This window comes from Theobroma cacao, chromosome 4 (genome assembly GCF_000208745.1).
Source record: "Theobroma cacao cultivar B97-61/B2 chromosome 4, Criollo_cocoa_genome_V2, whole genome shotgun sequence".
In the NCBI taxonomy this organism is placed as follows: domain Eukaryota; kingdom Viridiplantae; phylum Streptophyta; class Magnoliopsida; order Malvales; family Malvaceae; genus Theobroma; species Theobroma cacao.
The window spans coordinates 22,569,483-22,588,518 of NC_030853.1; the positions used below are offsets into that span (position 1 = coordinate 22,569,483).

The following is a 19,036-nucleotide window of genomic DNA, read 5'->3' on the forward strand; positions in this document are numbered from 1 at the left end:
GTTTTCAGAGGGAGAGTAACATTTCATGATAAAATGGTATCACAGTGAATTCGACCAACACTTGATCCACACTAAAGTACCTCTCGAGAAAGAGGCAAGCGGGTAACCGATGAGAATAAAGATATTTTCGAATTGAATGAAGAAAAATATCATATCAAATATTTTTTTAAAAAAGGCAAAGCTGTTTTAATCCGTACCGAGTAAGTAGAGTACCTTTTAAAGTGTATACGTATAGATAGTGATGAAGTCAAGGTTTTAAGTTTCAACAGTTGAAAATGACAATTTTAATTTTTGAACAAACAAAATTATACAATTTTTAAAAATTACAAATAAAATTTTAAAACAAAATAAAAAAATATAAATTTTTTAAATTTTCGAGAGACAACGGCCTTACTAACCCCTTTCCCTCTGCCTGCCTCTGCGTACGAGTGTTACATATTTTATTTAGTTAAATTTTCTTAATTGTGAGTAATGACATCATGATATACAATTATATCTATATATTATTTATATACATATATAAAAAAGGAAGAATTTTTATTTTATTTAAAAAAGGATTGGTATGTTACTTTTTGAATATAAATGATGTATTAATTATTGAGTTAATTATTTTTGAAAAAATAATTAAAAGTTTAAATATAGTTTAGTGTATATGGGTTGGAATAATGTGTAGGTAAGGATTTATGTGGTGTTTAATGCTGTACGCGAGTTTGGATTTTAGTTAAAGTTTGGGCCAATACGAGTCATGTTAGTTTAGAAGTAAGGAAAAATTTAAAATGGTTTTATATTTGATGTATTTTTAGTATTACAAAATGTTATATAAATTTTATATACTATTGGTTAGTTAAATTTTGTCACTTTATTAGTAAATAAATTCAAAAACTAAGAACCATAAAATTTACGTACTCATAATTTTAAAATATTTAATTTGAAAGACTTTTTAACTTTTATTTTTGTACATTCATAAGGTTATCAAATATAAACCAAATTTAGAATAGAATTGTTGAATTGTGGGATTTGGAGAACCAATTCAATGATTATTTAAATAAATTTTGGTAATGCAAAATCAATTCAATAATTATAAATATTCAACATAAGAAAAGAAATTTAGAAAGGTAAAAATCAATGCATAAGAAAAAGGAAAATAAGGGGAAAACGCATTAATTTAAATTATAATAATAACACTTAATATCAATTTAAATACTCATGAACTTTTCCTACCAGGATACAAATCACCACGTCTAAAATTGATATGATGGATTTTTTTTGTGCTTTTTACTTTGAGATTAATTTTAGAAGTATTTATTAGTGTAATTAAACCAATGTTTAAATACTCATATAAGATTTTTATTAAAAAAATTATATTTTTAATTGACTTGAAGATACAGAATTTCATGATTATATGTAAATTGTGAGCTATAGTTTAATCATATGATGAATTATTTAAGTGAAAAAACAATAGCTAATATATTGATTTCAAGTTTAAAAATTTAAGATTAGTTTGACTTTTTTTTTTTAATTAATTGAAATATGATGGAAGATGACGAGTTGTGTATTGATAATTTATTGAGAAATATGTATGAATGACAACTCATGGAGTATTTGTAATTTTGAGATATCTATATCCAAACTCAATTATAAAATATGAGATAAAATTTAAAAAGTTATTGTAATTTTGATAAATTTTTCAATTAAATTTCTTATTTTTTTATTATATCTAAATTTTAATTTATGTTATCATATCAATTTATCAAATCATATGTCACGTAAATAAAAAAAATCAATTAATATTAAGTTTAACAGCAATCATATTTGTATTAAAGTTAAATGTTTGTTTGAACTTAAATCAAAATTTAAATAAAATAAAAGATAAAAAACTTAATTGAATAAATGACTATAATACAAGAGTTTTTTTTAGGGTTTAAGCCTAAAATATAGTACCTATAACCTTATTGTAACCTGATTAACAATACCTTAATAAAAACAGATTAAAACCCAATCCCATTTTTTTTAAAAAAAAACGAAACCCATTTATTTAGTTAAAAAGTAGGTACTCACTAAAAAACCTACACAACTTTAATTTAATAACAAATTATAAAAATTATTTTATGCATTTTTTTAATCAAAATTAAATTAACAAAATCAAAATAAATTTTATAAATAGACAATTTATAAATTCAATAAAAGATTTATTAAGTACGGATAATGTGTATCCTAAAAGGTCAAATAAAAAATTTATCATTTATAATTAAACGGGAATAATAAATATTCTAACCTTCCTATTCACAGACTTAAACCTTTTATTCATTATCGTTGATTTTTTATTGGACAACGAAAAAGGACAAAGCAACCGAATATCATTAGGATTTTTTTATATTGCAATTTGGAATTTTATTTTTTTTATTATAAATAAAAATAAAATAGCAATATAGAACAACTAATTGAGGGAATAAAAACGCAATGTACTTTGTACCTAATAATTGCCTCTTTATGGAGTTCCGTGCCACTTCTGTCGCATCAGTCCACCACCTCATTTCCCTACGTTCTCTTTTGACCTCCATAATTCGTCATGGATTTTTGTTCTATTTACTAAACTGCCATTCTCGTGCTAATCCAATGTGGTCCACGTGGACATTCAACCTTTCACCTGTTTTTATTCCTCCTCCAGGAACCTTTCCTCTTTCCCTTGACCAACTTTATACAATCAATTTCTACATATAAAAGAGTTATATTATTAAGTATTGACAAAGAGTTAAAGTAAGATTTGGATAAAAATATTAGGATCGAATAGTAATCATCTCCCATTAAATAAAATAAAATTTATGATAACATTAAACTTTTGAGATTTAATTTGGATATAAATATTAAATTTGAAAAGTAATTCTCTCCCCGTTATATAAAATTAAAAATAAATTATGATAATATTAAACTTATAAGATTTGATTTGGATAAAAATAAAGTAATCTTCTCCCGTATATAAAATAAGAATTATGATAATGTCGAACTTATGATTTTCATGTTCGATATTATCATTTTAAATAAAATCCTCAACCGGTAAAAAATTAACATATAAAGAGATTTATTAAAATATGGATTAGATGATAATAATAATAGGAAGTAGGATTAAGAGAGGGGCTTCATTATTTTATTATGGGTAATAAGTAACAAGCAAATTGAAATATGGTAGGAGAGGTATCGTAAGCATGGAAACTTTGTCACGTGGTTCCGGCTTTTAAGAAGGGCGTGAAGCTCTTTGACTCTTTTACTTCTTTAGAAGATTACTTCAAAATGCGTGAGCCAAATCAGATTTAAGAAAGAAACAGCAAAAGCAAAAGAGGAGGAGGCGTCAGGCGTGGCTTGCCTGGCTGTTTCGTTCCACTGAATCACTGTTGCGTTTGCTTTGATTTTTTTTTTTTTGTCAAAAGGTGAGAAAGAGAAAAAAAAGAACATGGTTACGTTTGCAAATCCACAATGAGTAGGAGGCTATTTGCGTAAAACTCAATCACTAGCTACATTTACCCTTTTTTGTTCATGGTCTCTGTAGGTCATACATCTGCTTCACTCCACTCGCTTCAATCCTGCGAATGGGTTTGCACTTTGCTCTGCTGTGGACCTGAAGCTCTCGCTGCTTGGAATATTAAAACCTCAAAACTGAAAGCAAGACGAAGAACGGGAAAAAACAATGGTCTCAGACAACAGCTCTGTCACTTCTTCTAATCGTTCCCCGGCATCCAAGTTTGGCAACTCCTTCACCACTCGGTAATGTATATTTCCTCTTGACACCCACACCCATATGCACATGCATGATGCATGTGTGTTATTTAGTTTTACATTTATACTTGGCTTGGCATTTGGCAAGGCAAACACTGATCATGTTACTTGCACAGAAGTTATATTACTTCTTTCTTTTCTTAATGATTAGTGCATTTGCTTTGTATGGTTTAGTGTTTACTAATACACTAATTAAATTGAATCAGAGCTTTTTCCTTTTGTTTTCCGGTGATGGTTTGGATTAGAATAATGAGATCTCGTCTTGTTCATAGGTTTCTTTTTAGATTAATAGTTCATTATTCTAATGTTATGTTGGACTTGTGTTGGTAATTACAAATATTCTTTTTATGATTTTTCTGACATTTATTTAATATATTTCTTTTTTTTTTTTTGTATAAGATCATTCTGTTTGATTGAGTTTTCCTTAGGCTCTCTACTTTCCCTAATTGAGAGTGAAGATAATGATCTGGAGAGTGAACCTGGTGATTTGCTGTTGTTGAAACAACTGGCTAACCAAACAGAAAACAAAAATTCTTATCAACCTTAATCTACCAAATAAAAATTGTTTTTGTTACTGTGGTTTTCAAATAACTTTTGGCGACTTTGTTTTATGTTGGCACTTGTCATTGTGCCATCATATAGATCATAATTTGTTAAGAAGTCGAATGCCTTCAGTCAGAGAGCATTTGAAATGTTCGATGTTGGGAGGACGTAGTTGTATGGACATTATCTTTGCACTTATTAAAAAATGATGTTGGGTCTTTAATGCATTGTTAATCAAGTTCCCAGACTGTTTTGAATCAACATGTTGATACATGTCATCCATAATTCATTTCACTTTCAGAGTGTAAAGAAGCCCTGCAAATCATATGTAGACTAAATATAATTAGTTCATTAATGGCTGGTATATGCTTCTTCTTCTTCTTCTTCTCTTTCTACTTCTTTAAAAAAATTTTCCATGCCTTCAGTTGCTTTTTCTACCTTTGTTTCACATTTCTCTTTTCTAAGAATAAAGTAAAAAAAAAAGGAAAAAGAAAAAACATTCATATTCTAAGCCTGCATGTAGTTGTCTAGAAGGACCTATCACTAGAAAATAGGGCATTTTTATATGGTCCCAATTCTGTGGTTGTGCTACTTTGCCAAAAGTTCATTCTGGTACAATATTGTTTAATATACTGCTAGCCAATTTGGCATTACTGACTTCAAGTTCTTCATGCAGAATCTTTTCAGATGTTGCAGGGGATATTACAATTTCTGTTGATGGAGAGTCCTTTCTACTGCACAAGGTAAGCTTTTCTTTACAATCTTTAAGCCACTCTTTTTGTATATTCTAACGAGTTGACGCCTGGTTCATATTTATTGTTTTGGTATATGATTTCACTAAAGCGCTTTGATTTTAAGGTTTAGCTGTTGTTTTTTAATTTGACATCATTGAAGCTTAATAGACATTTTGAAAATTTGGAATCAGATCTTTCCAATCCAAATAGGGAAAAGAAAAGAGTAACCATTTTATGACCAAGCATCCCTGAACAATTCAAAACATAGCTTTATTTTGCTGGATGTTTACTCTGTAATGAGGGTATAGGTGGGTAGATATGCACTGGCAATGTGTTGGCAATTGCAACACTATTAGGTTAGCAATTGAACTAATGGGCTTAATTTTTGCCTCGCACAAAAAGAATATGTGAAATTCACATTTCGTAAGTACTTCAAAATTAATTGAAGTATGTTTTTTTGTTTTGGTACTCTCAAGTTTCCATTGGTATCTCGAAGTGGAAAGATCAGGAAAATGATTGCTGATGGTAAGGATTCTAATATTTCAAAATTGGAGCTCCTCGACTTGCCAGGAGGACCTCAGACATTCGAACTTGCCATGAAATTCTGCTATGGCATGAACTTTGAGATCACAACCACAAACGTTGCCCCTCTGCGCTGTGCTGCAGAATATTTGGAAATGACTGAAGACTACCGGGAAGAAAACCTTATGGCACGAACTGAGATTTACTTGAATGAGGTTGTGGTTCTAAGTCTTGAGAAGTCTGTGGAAGTCCTTTCTACGTGCGAGACACTACCTCCAATAGCAGAGGAAGTGGGAATTCCAAATAGATGTGTGGAGGCTATTGCCATGAATGCATGCAAGGAGCAGTTGGTGTCAGGTTTGTCTCGATTAGACTGTGCCAGTGAAGCTACAGAACTTAAGAGTGGATGTCTGGAGTGGTGGATTGAGGATTTGTCAGTTTTAAGGATTGATTATTATCAGAAGGTTATATGTGCCATGGGGAGAGTTGGTGTTAGACCGGACAGCATTGTTGAATCATTAATGCATTATGCCCAAGCATCACTGAAGGGTGTTGGAAAATATCAAAGTTGGAATCCAGTAAGAATGAAACCAAGTCCTGGCATTGGAGAAAATGACCAGAAGACAATTGTGGAAACCCTTGTAAATTTATTGCCAGCAGAGAAGAGCTCTTCCATTCCGTTGAGTTTCCTTTTTGGGATGCTTAGGATGGGAATTATGGTGGAAGCTACCATGGCCTGCAGGCTTGAGCTTGAGAGGAGGATAGCTTTTCGATTGGAAATGGTTTCACTTGATGATCTGCTTATACCATCTCTCCTCACTGGAGATTCTCTATTTGATGTTGATACGGTCCACAGGATACTTGTAAATTTTCTGCAGCTGATTGAAGATGAAGAAAGTGAAGATTGTGGGTATGAATCAGAAGGCCTTGGTTCTCCGAGCCACGGTTCTTTGTTGAAGGTGGGACGGCTTATTGACACATATTTAGCAGAAATTGCTCCTGATCCTTATTTGAGTTTGCAGAAATTCGTTGCTATGATAGAAATATTACCCGATTATGCTCGAGTTATTGATGATGGGCTTTATAGAGCAATTGATATATACTTGAAGGTAGTTTTCTTTTCACAATTAAATATAATCTCATAACATCTTGGAAATTATTCTATGCTTTCCTTCTAGTGAAGGGTATATGTTGTTCAAACTTAAGGGTTTTTTTCTCTCAATTAGTAGTATCGTGTAACTTTTGTGTCTTTTGATGGCTGAGATGCTTTTCAAGTATATAGTCAGACTCTATGAACAGAATCATCATCGTCTATCTTGGAACTGAAGGCATATGTTGACCTTCGTTCTTCCCCCCACTTTCCCAACAGCACTACCACCAAAAATCTCAGCTGTTAGTGTTATTCACCTGGTGTTATTATTATTTAATTTCTTAAATATTCTCTGTTGGCTCAAATTCCTTTGAAATGGGTTAGTTCTGCCACTTTTTCCCTGTAGGAACTTCATTGCCTGCACAATTCTTACCTTTTCTCTTAATTGGGATTTGAAACAATCATGCGTTTGATTTTAAAGGAAACCTTTAGTCTCCTTTGGCAATGTCTGTTTATGGTTTCAAAGGCTGACCTTGCTTTGTTTAATACCACTGATTAGTATTCTTTTGGCTCATTTGAATTTTTAATTGAAAAGATGAGAGAATCTAGTTGAAAATTAGCATTGGAATGCTATATATGCATCTGAGTCATTGACTTTGTTTATATTGGGTTTAAGCTGAGCTAGATATTTCAAATTTTCTTTTAGGCTCATCCAATGCTAAGTGATCAGGAGTGCAAGAAGCTCTGTAAATTCATAGACTGCCAGAAACTCTCTCAAGAAGCCGGCAATCATGCTGCACAGAATGATCGACTCCCAGTACAGATGGCAGTTCGAGTCCTATACTTTGAGCAGCTTCGTCTGAAGAATGCCCTGTCTGGAAACTCTGGAGATGGATTCCTGTCCCAGAAAATAAGCAGTGGTGTCCCCAGTGCTGCCATGTCCCCTCGAGACAACTACGCTTCTCTGAGAAGGGAAAACCGAGAACTCAAGCTTGAGATATCGAGAATGAGAGTTAGGCTGAGTGAGTTGGAGAAGGAGCAGATGTTCATGAAACGGGGGATGATGGATAAGTCAGGAAATGGGAAAACTTTCTTTACCTCTCTATCTAAAGGGATTGGAAGGATCGGGATTTTTAGTGGCCCTGCTGGAGGAAAACGACAAAAATCAAGCCGGAAGTCTCGGGGATCAGACGGGAAAACCGGAAGGAGTCGCAGGTATTCTGTCTCCTAAAATTTTTCATCTTGTTGTATGCTATTCAATACTAGAACGTGAAGCTTCTGAATGTATATACGACTTATCCTGAATTTCTTGACATGCTATTCATTTGTAAGTGGTTGGTTAAAGCAATGTTCAGCCTGGACTTGAGCATGTGCTCGTTCTCACACGGTAGCTTAACAACTACCTACCCCCAATTCCTCCAACCTAACCAGCCCAGAGCCCACCACGATGCGTGCGGGCCTCTAAATAATGGGGCGAAAGGGAGTGGAGCCTTTTCTTTTCTACTTATAATGTGCAATGGTTTTTTCACCATTCATTAGTCCTAAACAGGCCTTGAGGCATCAGGTTTGCATTCCAGGACGAGAGGGGTGCAATTTATGGGATGGGAAATCAGGGTTAGCTCAAGGCTATATGTACCAGAAATTTGTCCCGTGACCTTTATTTATTCTTAATGGTAAGTATTCGATTCTAGCACCGGCAGAACCAATGAGGTAGTGAGTGGCAGGTGGTGGCAGTCGTAATTTTTCAATTTTTAATTTTTATTATTATATATATAATTTGATATATATAATATAATTATTTTTATAATTTGATATTGGATTTTAAGATGAATATATAAGAAGCTGAGAGAGCTTGAGAAGTCTCAAAAGTTTAACACGGTTGGTTGTTGTATTTACTTGGTTTTCATATAACTAATATTTAGTTTCATTATTTATAGGAAAGGAGAAGTGAAGAGTATGTTTGGTGTAGGATTAGAGCGTGGCGGAGGGACGAAGAGACCGTTTTACCGAGACTATTTGGCCATATGGGATACCGTTTAGCTCGATCAATTGGCCCCCATCCGTTATTAGTATTTTATTTTATTTTTTATGGAAAACTTTTGTAAATCAGATGTAAACTAGCAATGATTATATATGATTATTTTTTTTGGGAATTAGTATCTCATTCATATCATTGGTGCAATTTTACTAATTAAACAGAACTTATTGAGTGTGATGGATCCCCTTGATCTAATTAGGTCAAACGTATACCATACATTAAAACTTAATTAAACAAGGCAGCTAAAGGTTACTCCAAAATTATTTGCAGAGTACATTTATCTCAAATTGACAAACAGATGGAGAGAGTAATTAATACCACTTTCAGAAAAATACACAAAGGCTGAATTAAGTTGTGAGTCTGCTTGAGTGATTTATAGTAAGAGACAAACACAAAGGATAGAGATTGGTCAAGCACCCACTTGTCCCACCAGACGCCTTCGAATCTGCATCCATAAAATTAAATAAGTAACAAATTAAAGCCCAAAACCCTTCACTTGCCATTTCACAAATGATGCTAATTGACGCATTAAGAAAAAAAAAAAGAGCCTACGTCCTTCAGAAAACACCGAATAAGTTCATCATCCTTACCAAATTTGTCACTGTATTATGCCTAATTAATATAAAATTAATGAACTAGTCAACATTTGAGAAGGATCGAAGAAACCGAAACGAAAAAGGCCAATATTAATCTATCTAATTTCTCTGGTTTGTAGTTTAAGTTACGGTTTGTGCCAAAACAATTACGTTTTGTAGTAGATCTATATAAATGTCAAGGAGTCAAACCTCTCAAACCTGCAGCAGGTAGGATGATGCATGTTTCTATACAAATTAACATATATATCTTGCTTGCTAATCATTTTCAGTAATTTTCAACTTTCTTTTTAATTTTTTCTTCTACTAGCGATGAATTTTACCTCTGGTAGTTTCTGTCTGAAAGCAACATCCAGGCGTGCATCTAAAGTATTCTCGCACACTATCTTCCCATCTTCTGAAGCCAACACAACTCCGCCCGAGCTTAATTTGATCATGCATGCATATCTATTAGTACTATAATTAAACCAAGCAAATAAAATGGTTTTCTTTTCTTTATATATATATATATATGGTTTGCATGCATGCAAGCAAATTACTATTATGAAGGAAGGCAGGCAGGCAGGCCGTAGAATAGGCAGAACAGAATCATAGTAATTAATTAGTATAAATTACCAGTAAGGGTCATGGGAATCTGCATTAGAGGGAGGGGGTGGAAGGTAAACGTTGTCGATGGTAATTTTAGGGGGTTGTACTTTGAGTTTTTCAGCGTACTCCCGTTTTGCTTCTTCTAAGACAGACTCAACGACCTTGCGATCAACCTCTCTGCACCGCAGCAAAACTGCTACCTCCCTCAGCCTCACCAGACTCTGCATGTATTATACCATATGTATGATAATCAAGAACGAAATGATTAATTGGGATTCATGCAATGCATGATAATTAATGAATATGATTCAGAGCATTAGAATGCAAATTAGCGAATTAAGACCTGAACAATCAAAGCTTTGAGGAGTTTTTTATATCCCCTTTTGTCATTAGAGAGACGCAGAAGCTCCTTCCTGGCCGATTCTTTTATGGAATTCACCAAATCATCCTGTGCTTGAAGAACTTTTAAGCGCGACGCGTTCAGTTGCATTGAGTACTGGCTGCATTCATTCATTCCCATCAGACTTCAGCAAACAAATTAATAATAACAAGGCATGCAATGATTGTTGCAACTAGGCTCACATTTTCTTCCGGACTTCCACCTGCTTTGCCTTGCGCTCATACTCTTGTTTGATCTTTCTCCTTTCAACTTCAACTATTTGCAGCTTCTCGATGTTAAATTCCTGAACATTTACATCATTGTTAGCTTAGGAAACATATATACATCTATATATCAAGAGAAGAAGAAAAGGTAATAAATTACAAGTCAACCTCTTCAGCAGAGACAGATATCTCGTTGGCTTTCTCCTCAGCCTCCTGGCGGATGAATCTGACCATCTGCTGGATTTGCCTCGACACATCTCCGTCATTCATTCTTCTTCACTTGCTCTTGCTTAATTTGCTACTTGATTAATTGCTAGGGATTTTCACCAACAAAACCAATCAGATAGGATTGATCAGCGACGAGAAAGAGATTGCATTCCTTTTCTTTCTTTTCTGTTTTGTCAGTTCTGTACGTTGGGAAGCTAACAAACAAAACTACTTCCTTCCCCTGTCTATGGCGAAATTTCCTGCGAACTTTATTTCGGTTTTGGACCTTGAATGAATCCAAATTATGAACCATATTTTAATTTATTTATTTACAAAATTCTTAAAGAAATTATTTTTAATTATCATTCTATAGTCCTGTGGTGAAATTTTTAAAGTTCATAAACGAGGTTATATAATGAGGAAATTGTGAGAAAAAGACCTCGTGATAAGGTGATTTCAGAAATAACCATCCATATAAAGTTATTTGTTTCTAACAAAAAATAAGCATGAGTAGACCAAAATGTCCTTAAAAACATCGTTTTAAATAAATGCTCAGCTGTTTGAGCTATCTGCCTCCCGCCAGAGAGAAAATAGAAAAAAATAAAAATAAATGCGTGCAGCTGTTTGGGCTTGGCCATCTTTCTCTCTCAACTTTCTGAACTGTCTTAACTCTGGCAAGTCTCTGTTGAGCACCATCGTTGTCAGCTCTCTCAGATCTCTGAACTGTATGAGCTCTGTCAACTCTCTGTTGAGCACCATCGTCATCGGGCTGTGGTCTATCTCTCGGTATCTGGCCACATTGTCGTAGATTAACAGACCCTATAGCATAGATGACATCAAGGTACCTGTTATTGGGTTTATTTCTGCAACACACTTAAATTTCTGAAACATTTGGTGTAAATTATAAGATGGATTAGAAACATTGCCCAGAGTTGTTACACGCCATGCATCTATAACATGTGTTAGAGTTATTTTAACGTGTCACGGCTATTCCTGACGTGTTGTGGGTTAACTAGTTTTTTGGGTTGTTAGCGTGTCACGGCTATTCCTGGCGTGTCGTGGGTTAACTGAATTTATGGGTTTTTGACGTGTCACGGTTGTTCCTGGCATGTCGTGGGTTAATTGGTTTTTTGAGTTTTTAGCGTGTCACGACTGTTGGTGTAATGAGTCAGTAATTACAGTGATTGACATGTCACGACAATGATGCATGGCGTGTCACGACATTTGACTTGATATGCATGGCGTGTTACAACATTTTACGTTATATGCATGGCGTGTAGCAACACAACTGACAAATTTTTTATCACGGCATGTATTGTGTAAAATGATTGACAATATTTTTTTCTCAAAATTTCAGTGGGGTTCCAATTGTGCGACTTGTGATAAGACACGATGGTCAGTGGGTGGATGGCATTTACAAGGGTGGTGAGTCACGAATGCGGGGGGTTAGGAGTGATTTGTCGTTTGTGGGCTTGACGAAGCTAGTTGAAGATGTTGTTGGGGTAAACTTAGAAATTGACGAGATTGAGATACGCATTAATCAATACACCCGGAGAGCTATCACGGCCAATTATCAAGGACAATGAGGATGTTGCATTAATTTTGCTAGAACAGAGGAATGTTCCGGCTGTGTATGTTAGCATTAAGGGACGCCAAACAAATGTTATATCACATGAAGAAGTTGGACAACATGGTAATCAGCTTAATCAAAATGAGATTTACAATGCTTCACATATACCACAACATTTCGTCCGTAACCCACAACAATGGCAATTGAGGTATACACAAGAGTTTGTGTAGCCTGGTAGACAGACGACATTCGCAGAATAGTTGGCTGCACAGTTCCAATCAGGATGTGCATCAAACCAATTTCTTGCTTCTCTTGAACAAATACAACGATCGGGTGAAACTATAGAGTGTGTAATGCCATTGTCAAATGAGAATACGACAGTTGAGGACAACAATGTGAGGTTGGATGGTGACACTGTGACGCTGGAGGATAATACTGCATTTGATGAGGGAAATGAGGATTTGTTCACTGTCGGTGAAGATAGATTTAATGACACTTCAAATGATGGGCTTGAACAATCACAAGATGACAGTTCAGACGATGACTGCCTTTATGACAGTGACATTCCAATTTGCAATAATGTTAAAGGCAAAACAGAACCTGTTGAAGGTGTTGATGTAGGAGATGTTCAGTGTGATGACCCCATATACAATAACCCCATCGCTGGTGAGAACGGGATTCGTTCCCTTGATACATTGCTCGATGACAGTGATTAGGAAAGGGGAAATGCAGGGATATCTCGTACGTGGGTAATTGCAGGTGCAGAAAGGTTCTCTTTCCAAACAATGACCACTGAGGAGTCAACATGTGCCGAAGATCGCTTATACAAAGGAAGAATGTTTTCATTGAAGGCCGAGTTGAAACGAGCTTTGAACATGTTGGTTATAAAAGAGAAGTTTGTGATAAGAGTAAAAAGGTTATGTAAAGCTCGTTATAAGGTTGGTTGCAAGGACAAGGCATGCAAGTTTAGTGTTCGTGCAACGAAGTTACCTGATATAGGAGAATATTGGCAAGCTCAGACATTCCACAAAGTACATCCCTGTACCGTTGATGGTTTGCAAGGGCAGTTTCCAACTACGAGTGCGAAAATGATTGGTGAACTTATGTCACACAAGCTTCGGGCTAATGAAGTAGCATTGAGACCTAAGGACATAATTTGTGAGATGAGGGTTTAGTGGGGATTAGAATGCTTGTATGGTAAGGCTTGGCAAGCGAAGGAGTATGCGGAGAGGCTTGTTTTCGATCCACCGGAGGAGTCATTTCAACTACTACCATCGTATTTTTATATGTTGGAACAAGAAAATCCTAGCACAGTGACTGTAGTGGCTACTGTTGAGGAAAAGAGATTCAAATATTGTTTCTGGTCATACGGGGCTTGTATTCTGGGGTTTAGGGATGTAATGCATCATACGGTTACAATTGATGCGATACATCTGAAAGACAGGTTCAAGAGTGTTCTGTTTGTCGCTGTATGCAAAGATGTGAACGAGTGCGTATATCCAGTTGCATTTGGCATCGGCCATGTTGAGGACGAAGACTCATGGATGTAGTTTCTTAACAAGCTGCATGATGCGGTTGATTGTCCTGAAAGCACTATGTTCATTTCTAATCAGCATCTCGACATTAAGAAAGCAATCCAAAATGCATAGCCAGAAGCGCACCATGGTTTATGTGGTTACCACTTGAAAAAAAAACTTTAAAAACAAGTTCAAGCGCGACGATGTTTGTATGCTTTTCACCCTTGCTCGAGATTGCTATAAGGTGGCTGATTTCAACAGACATATGAACCAGATACAACAGATTCACCCAGGAGCCCACACGGACCTTATGAGAATAGGGCTTGAGAAATGGGCATGTGCATGTTCACCGACAAGGCGATACTAAATGATGACATCCAACATTGTGGAATGTGTTAACTCATGCTTGGAGTATGCAAGACAAATGTCGATCACTGTTTTGATCGAGTTCATCAGAGACATGTTTCAGCGTTGGTTCCATGAACGGTACGAGGAGACCGTCAAGGTGACCACGCCCCTCAGCCCTTGGGTTGCCAGGCAATTGAGCAAAAGGTTCACTGATGCACATCGCTTTCTAGTTAAGCCTATCAATCGAGTGGAGTTCGAAGTTAAAGACGGAAAGATGGACGGAATTGTAAACTTGTCCAAGAAGACGTGTTCATGTTGTGAGTTCCAAACAAATTTATTGCCATACAGCCATGCCATTGCAGCAATAAGGTCAGAATATTTTTATTTCTTATTTGAATCGTAATTGACATGGCATTTACATTATGCTTGAAGATTGAGTTTATTGTGTTTTTCAGTAAATGCAATCATGAAGCCATTGAATTCTGCGCTGACTACTACAAGACAACCATTTTGGTGGAGGGTTATTCAGGATCCATTAGGCCCTGTAGGGCATCCTAGTGAGTGGGACGTCCCTCTATCATGTGAAACAAATTATCGTCTTGCCCCCACCTTGGCAAGGCCAAGCGGGAAGACCTAGGAGGAGAAGGATTCCATCAACTGGTGAAGGTAGTCGAGCACGAAGATGTTCACAATGCAAGAGGTACGGGCATAACAGACAGAACTGCTCATCCCTATTTGCAGTTCCATCCATAAATTCGGCACCATCTCCAAGTCAATCGGCGCCTTCACGACTGCGCCGACCCAAAGCATATTCAAGTTGCAGACAAATCGATCACACACGCAACTACTGTCCAATACGAAGAACAATGTTTGAAAATGTAGGGTGTGTTGTGGATGAAGTCAGCTTGTCCGTCTAACTAAATGTGTCTGCAAATTGTAGTTGATTTCATTTTGCTTTATGGATTTGTCTGCTCAGTCATTCTATGAGCCACTTTTAGTTACGAACTTTGTTGCCAAACATTTCAGGCAAATAAGCCTGTCAAGGCCTCTTTCTGATCAAGATCTTGTTAAAGTACATTGTTACATTGTTTGTAAGAATGTTTCAGATTACAATCTCCATCAGACAAGAGCCTTAACAGGCTTATTTGCCTGAAATGTTTAGCAACAAAGTTCGTAACTAAAAGTGGCTCATAGAATGATCGAGCAAACAAATCCGTAAAGCAAAACGAAATCAACTACAATTTTCAAACACATTAAGTACAAACGGCTACACAAATCTTATGAGGGAACAACAAGCATAGAATGGCTACCAATATTAAGAGATAAAGTCCCTATACTGTTACCCCATTTGTCACATTTTATTACCACTTGTATCAAATAATTAATGATTTGATTTAATTGCTTTCTATTTCATTTGATAAATCGTTTATGTTTTTACTACAAGTCTTGTGGTGACACGTTAAGTGCATGCAGACTTTGCATCTCATGCAAACTAACCTGATATTTTAATTTGGGGGTTTTCGACTCTCATATGCTTATCCATACTCAATATTAAAACCCATGATAAGTGGTGGCAGCTGCATTACATCACAAAGACTCTCAAAGAGATATGAGAGTATAATACAGTGAAGCCAACGTGCTTCGAGATGCTCCTAGATGTCTAACCACAAGCTTTGTCTATCAAACTTTGATCTTGCTTACACGGTTGAGTTGATTGTAGTCCGGTACAGTTTTCCTAGTACCCCAAGGGAAGCATACATGGGTTTGTCAACCCTCTGCATGAAGTCTGGAAACTCCCTTGGTTTCAGGGATTGAGCCATCTCAGTTGGTGTTGCTGTCTTTGCAAAATCAACAGCTATAGAGTGAAGAGTTGCCAATTCTAGGCTGGATCGAGACCTCGAATCATGGACGTAGAATCGACAACTTTTCACTCTATGGCTGTTGATTTTGCAAAGACAGCAGCACCAATTGAGATGGCTCGATCCTTGAAACCAAGGGAGTTTCCAAACTTCATACAGAGGGTTGACAAACCCATGTATGCTTCCTTTGGGGTACTAGAAAAACTGTACCGGGCTACAATCAACTCAACCGTGCAAGCAAGGTCAAAGTGTCGTAACGTGCGGGTCCGGGAACCCGACTACCAAACGAGAGTGAAAACTCTAAAACTAGGAGTCGCCACCAATCTTTTTTACTAGGTGCGATTGGCCACCTATTGACTTGATTCTAATTGACGAAACCTTAAATTAATTTTAAGTCTACCGAAGAGAACTTTAAACTGGTCTACGATTTTTTAGATCTAGGCTCAAGAGTACGGTTACGCCCGAGGAAGGATTAACACCCCCGGGACATCTGTTCCATGAACGATACCATTCTTAGATTATCCTATTAGGTTTTAATTTTTAAGTTCACTATATTTCCTTATTTATTATTCTCTTATTTTATCTCCTATTTAACCTAAAATGGAATGCAAATGTGAGGCAAGATGAAATACATGTCATGAGATAAAAATGTCGGACAAATAACCTTGTATTGAGGACGTTCTCTCGGATTCGCCCATCATACTGGTGGGATCCGAGGTGTTCTCTCACCTAAGGAATTATCCGATAAATTCACCTTCGCAAATTCAAAGAATAAATGCCGTCATCGGGGTCATCGTACATTTTTTTTTTAAAATAATATTTTCGTGCATAATGAACCTAATACAGGCAAAAGCCTTTTATTAAAAATGTTTCTCGAGCCCTCCCATCATACTGGTGGGACTCGAGGACACCTTTTCACCTAGGGAACTTTTCGAGAAATACCCGCCTTCGCAAGATCCTCGAAAGATCCCATCATCGGGGCTTAAACTCGAAAACAAAAATATTTATATGCAATGATATGCATGATGCAACATATATATATGCTATGCTAATGCAATTATCTATTTTTTTTGTCATTTTTTATTATTTAATTATATTTTTATTTTATTTTATTTTTTTATTATATATTTTCTATTTTATTTCTAATTATTATTATTTTTATACCTTACATTTTTTATTTTAAGTTACTCTTATATTTCCTTTTATAATTAGATAAATTGTTTATGATTCCATTTAATGCTTAATTTTAAATTAGTTGTTGTCTTAGATTTTATTATTATTTATTTATTTTTTATTTTTCTATTTATTTAATGTCATGTATATTGCATTTTCACAAATTATTTATTTATTATATATTNAATTAATTATTTACTATATATTCGAATTATTATTATTATTATTATTATTATTATTATTTTCATCATTTTTTTATCTATTGTTATTTATTTATTATTTTTATTGAGTAATTTTTGTATAGTCAAATTCTTTATTTATTAAAAATTTCAGAATCTTGAAATCGATGCCCTCCCATCGTACTGGTGGAGCCTTGATTCGGATTCCGAACCTAGGAAATATGGGCTCAGGATTGCGACTTCTCGCGTCCCAACTGATCATCCCATCATCGAAATTAAATTGAACAATTATTTTATTAATAATTCTTCATCTTATCCTATTTTCATTCTATCTCCATTTGCACCCATCTCCATTTTATATAGAACTATCTTTTCACCCAATTTGATATTTTCATATTTTATTTTTATTACATTTTAATTCTAATTCTTCCTAATTTATTTTCATTCCTATTGTCTCTACATAAATTTACATAATTATGTATCTCATAAATATGTTCCACATTTCATCCTTTCCCATACTTATATTTTTTCTAAACAATATTCTAAATCTAAATATATAATCCTCTCATATGCATATATTATTAATCTAAATAAATCAATTCCTAATGTTAAATGTTTACTTTTCCTATATTTACTAAACTAAATCTATTAATTTTCAATAATTAAGTGTTTGTTTATTTCTCTATGTATATTATGCTTGGATCTGTTTTTTTTTAATATTTGAATAACTATTTTACCTGATTTATTATTTATCTATTATATAAACAAATATATATAATCTTATATTTTTTTATCTACTCTCATTTTTTATCATTTTTTTATATATCATTAAACATTCTATTTTTATCCTCATCCATCTTTATATTTTTCTTCTTTCTTTTTATTTATTATTATTATTTCTATTTTCTCTTAACATCTAATCATTTTATAGGCATTTTATCTTTTTATTTTACCTAATAACCTACTAAAACTAATTTACCTTCATACCAAACATTGGGCCAAATACAACCACAAAGACCAAATAATAAAAAAAAAAGATTTACCTTTTATGGGCTAAAGCGGCCCAAGATAATCGGATCGCTCCAACTGATCTGCTTCCCAAGGCCCTCAGACCTCTTCCAAAACACACCGTTTCGGTGCCTTATTTAACAGCCCTTGGTGTGCCCAAAACGACGCCGTTTGGAGGGAATAAAAGTGGATTTTGGGTGAGTTGCCAGACAGGGTCGTTTAAGCCTTCTGAGCCCTAGCTATAAAGCCCTATTTTACTTTTCTCTCTCTTCATTTTCCTTTTTGTTTCTCTCTCTAAAAAAAAACTCCTTTTTACCCTTTTTCTAACATATCTCCTTCTCACCGGCCACCACTCACAACCGGACCTCCCGTGGCCGCCCCAAATCGGGCTCCTCTCTCCCTCTATCCTACTATCACCCTGGTCAGCTCTTCCTTCACTGCCCAAATCGGGCTCCTCTCACTCTCTATTCCTCTCTTCCTTTCGCCGATCGATAAGCTCTTTCTTTTTTCTAGGCTATCATCGGCAGCGTTAAACCCTTTGGCTGCCCACCCATCACTTCGCCGGTGGTGACTTCCTTTCACCCAAGCTTGGGAAATTAAAACCCAAGCTTTAACACCTCCACCGGTGGCAGTAAAACCCCAAAATCTATCTTCTAACCAGCGACAGCACTATCGCAAGACTTTCCTCCATAA

General features: G+C 35.2%; 2 protein-coding genes across 3 annotated transcripts; one reads left to right on the forward strand and one right to left on the reverse strand.

Moving 5' to 3' along the window:
* LOC18602184 (BTB/POZ domain-containing protein At3g08570) lies at nt 3,545-8,816 on the forward strand. Its single transcript, XM_018120223.1, has 5 exons — nt 3,545-3,759; nt 4,991-5,057; nt 5,525-6,679; nt 7,367-7,875; nt 8,598-8,816. The coding sequence occupies exons 1-5, from the start codon at nt 3,683-3,685 to the stop codon at nt 8,698-8,700; spliced, it is 1,911 nt and encodes a 636-aa protein (XP_017975712.1). The 5' UTR covers nt 3,545-3,682; the 3' UTR covers nt 8,701-8,816.
* On the reverse strand, nt 8,892-10,880 carry LOC18602185 (V-type proton ATPase subunit E2). Of its 2 annotated transcripts, XM_007033412.2 has the most exons (6): nt 10,651-10,870; nt 10,462-10,562; nt 10,223-10,379; nt 9,907-10,100; nt 9,615-9,714; nt 8,892-9,143 (listed from the first exon to the last, which is right to left on the reverse strand). In XM_007033412.2, exons 1-6 carry the CDS (start codon nt 10,750-10,752, stop codon nt 9,108-9,110), a joined length of 690 nt encoding a protein of 229 aa, XP_007033474.2. In that variant the 5' UTR covers nt 10,753-10,870; the 3' UTR covers nt 8,892-9,107. The 2 variants fall into 2 exon arrangements, with proteins under 2 accessions (XP_007033474.2, XP_007033475.2); XM_007033413.2 differs by lacking the exon at nt 9,615-9,714 and having other exon boundaries at nt 10,651-10,880.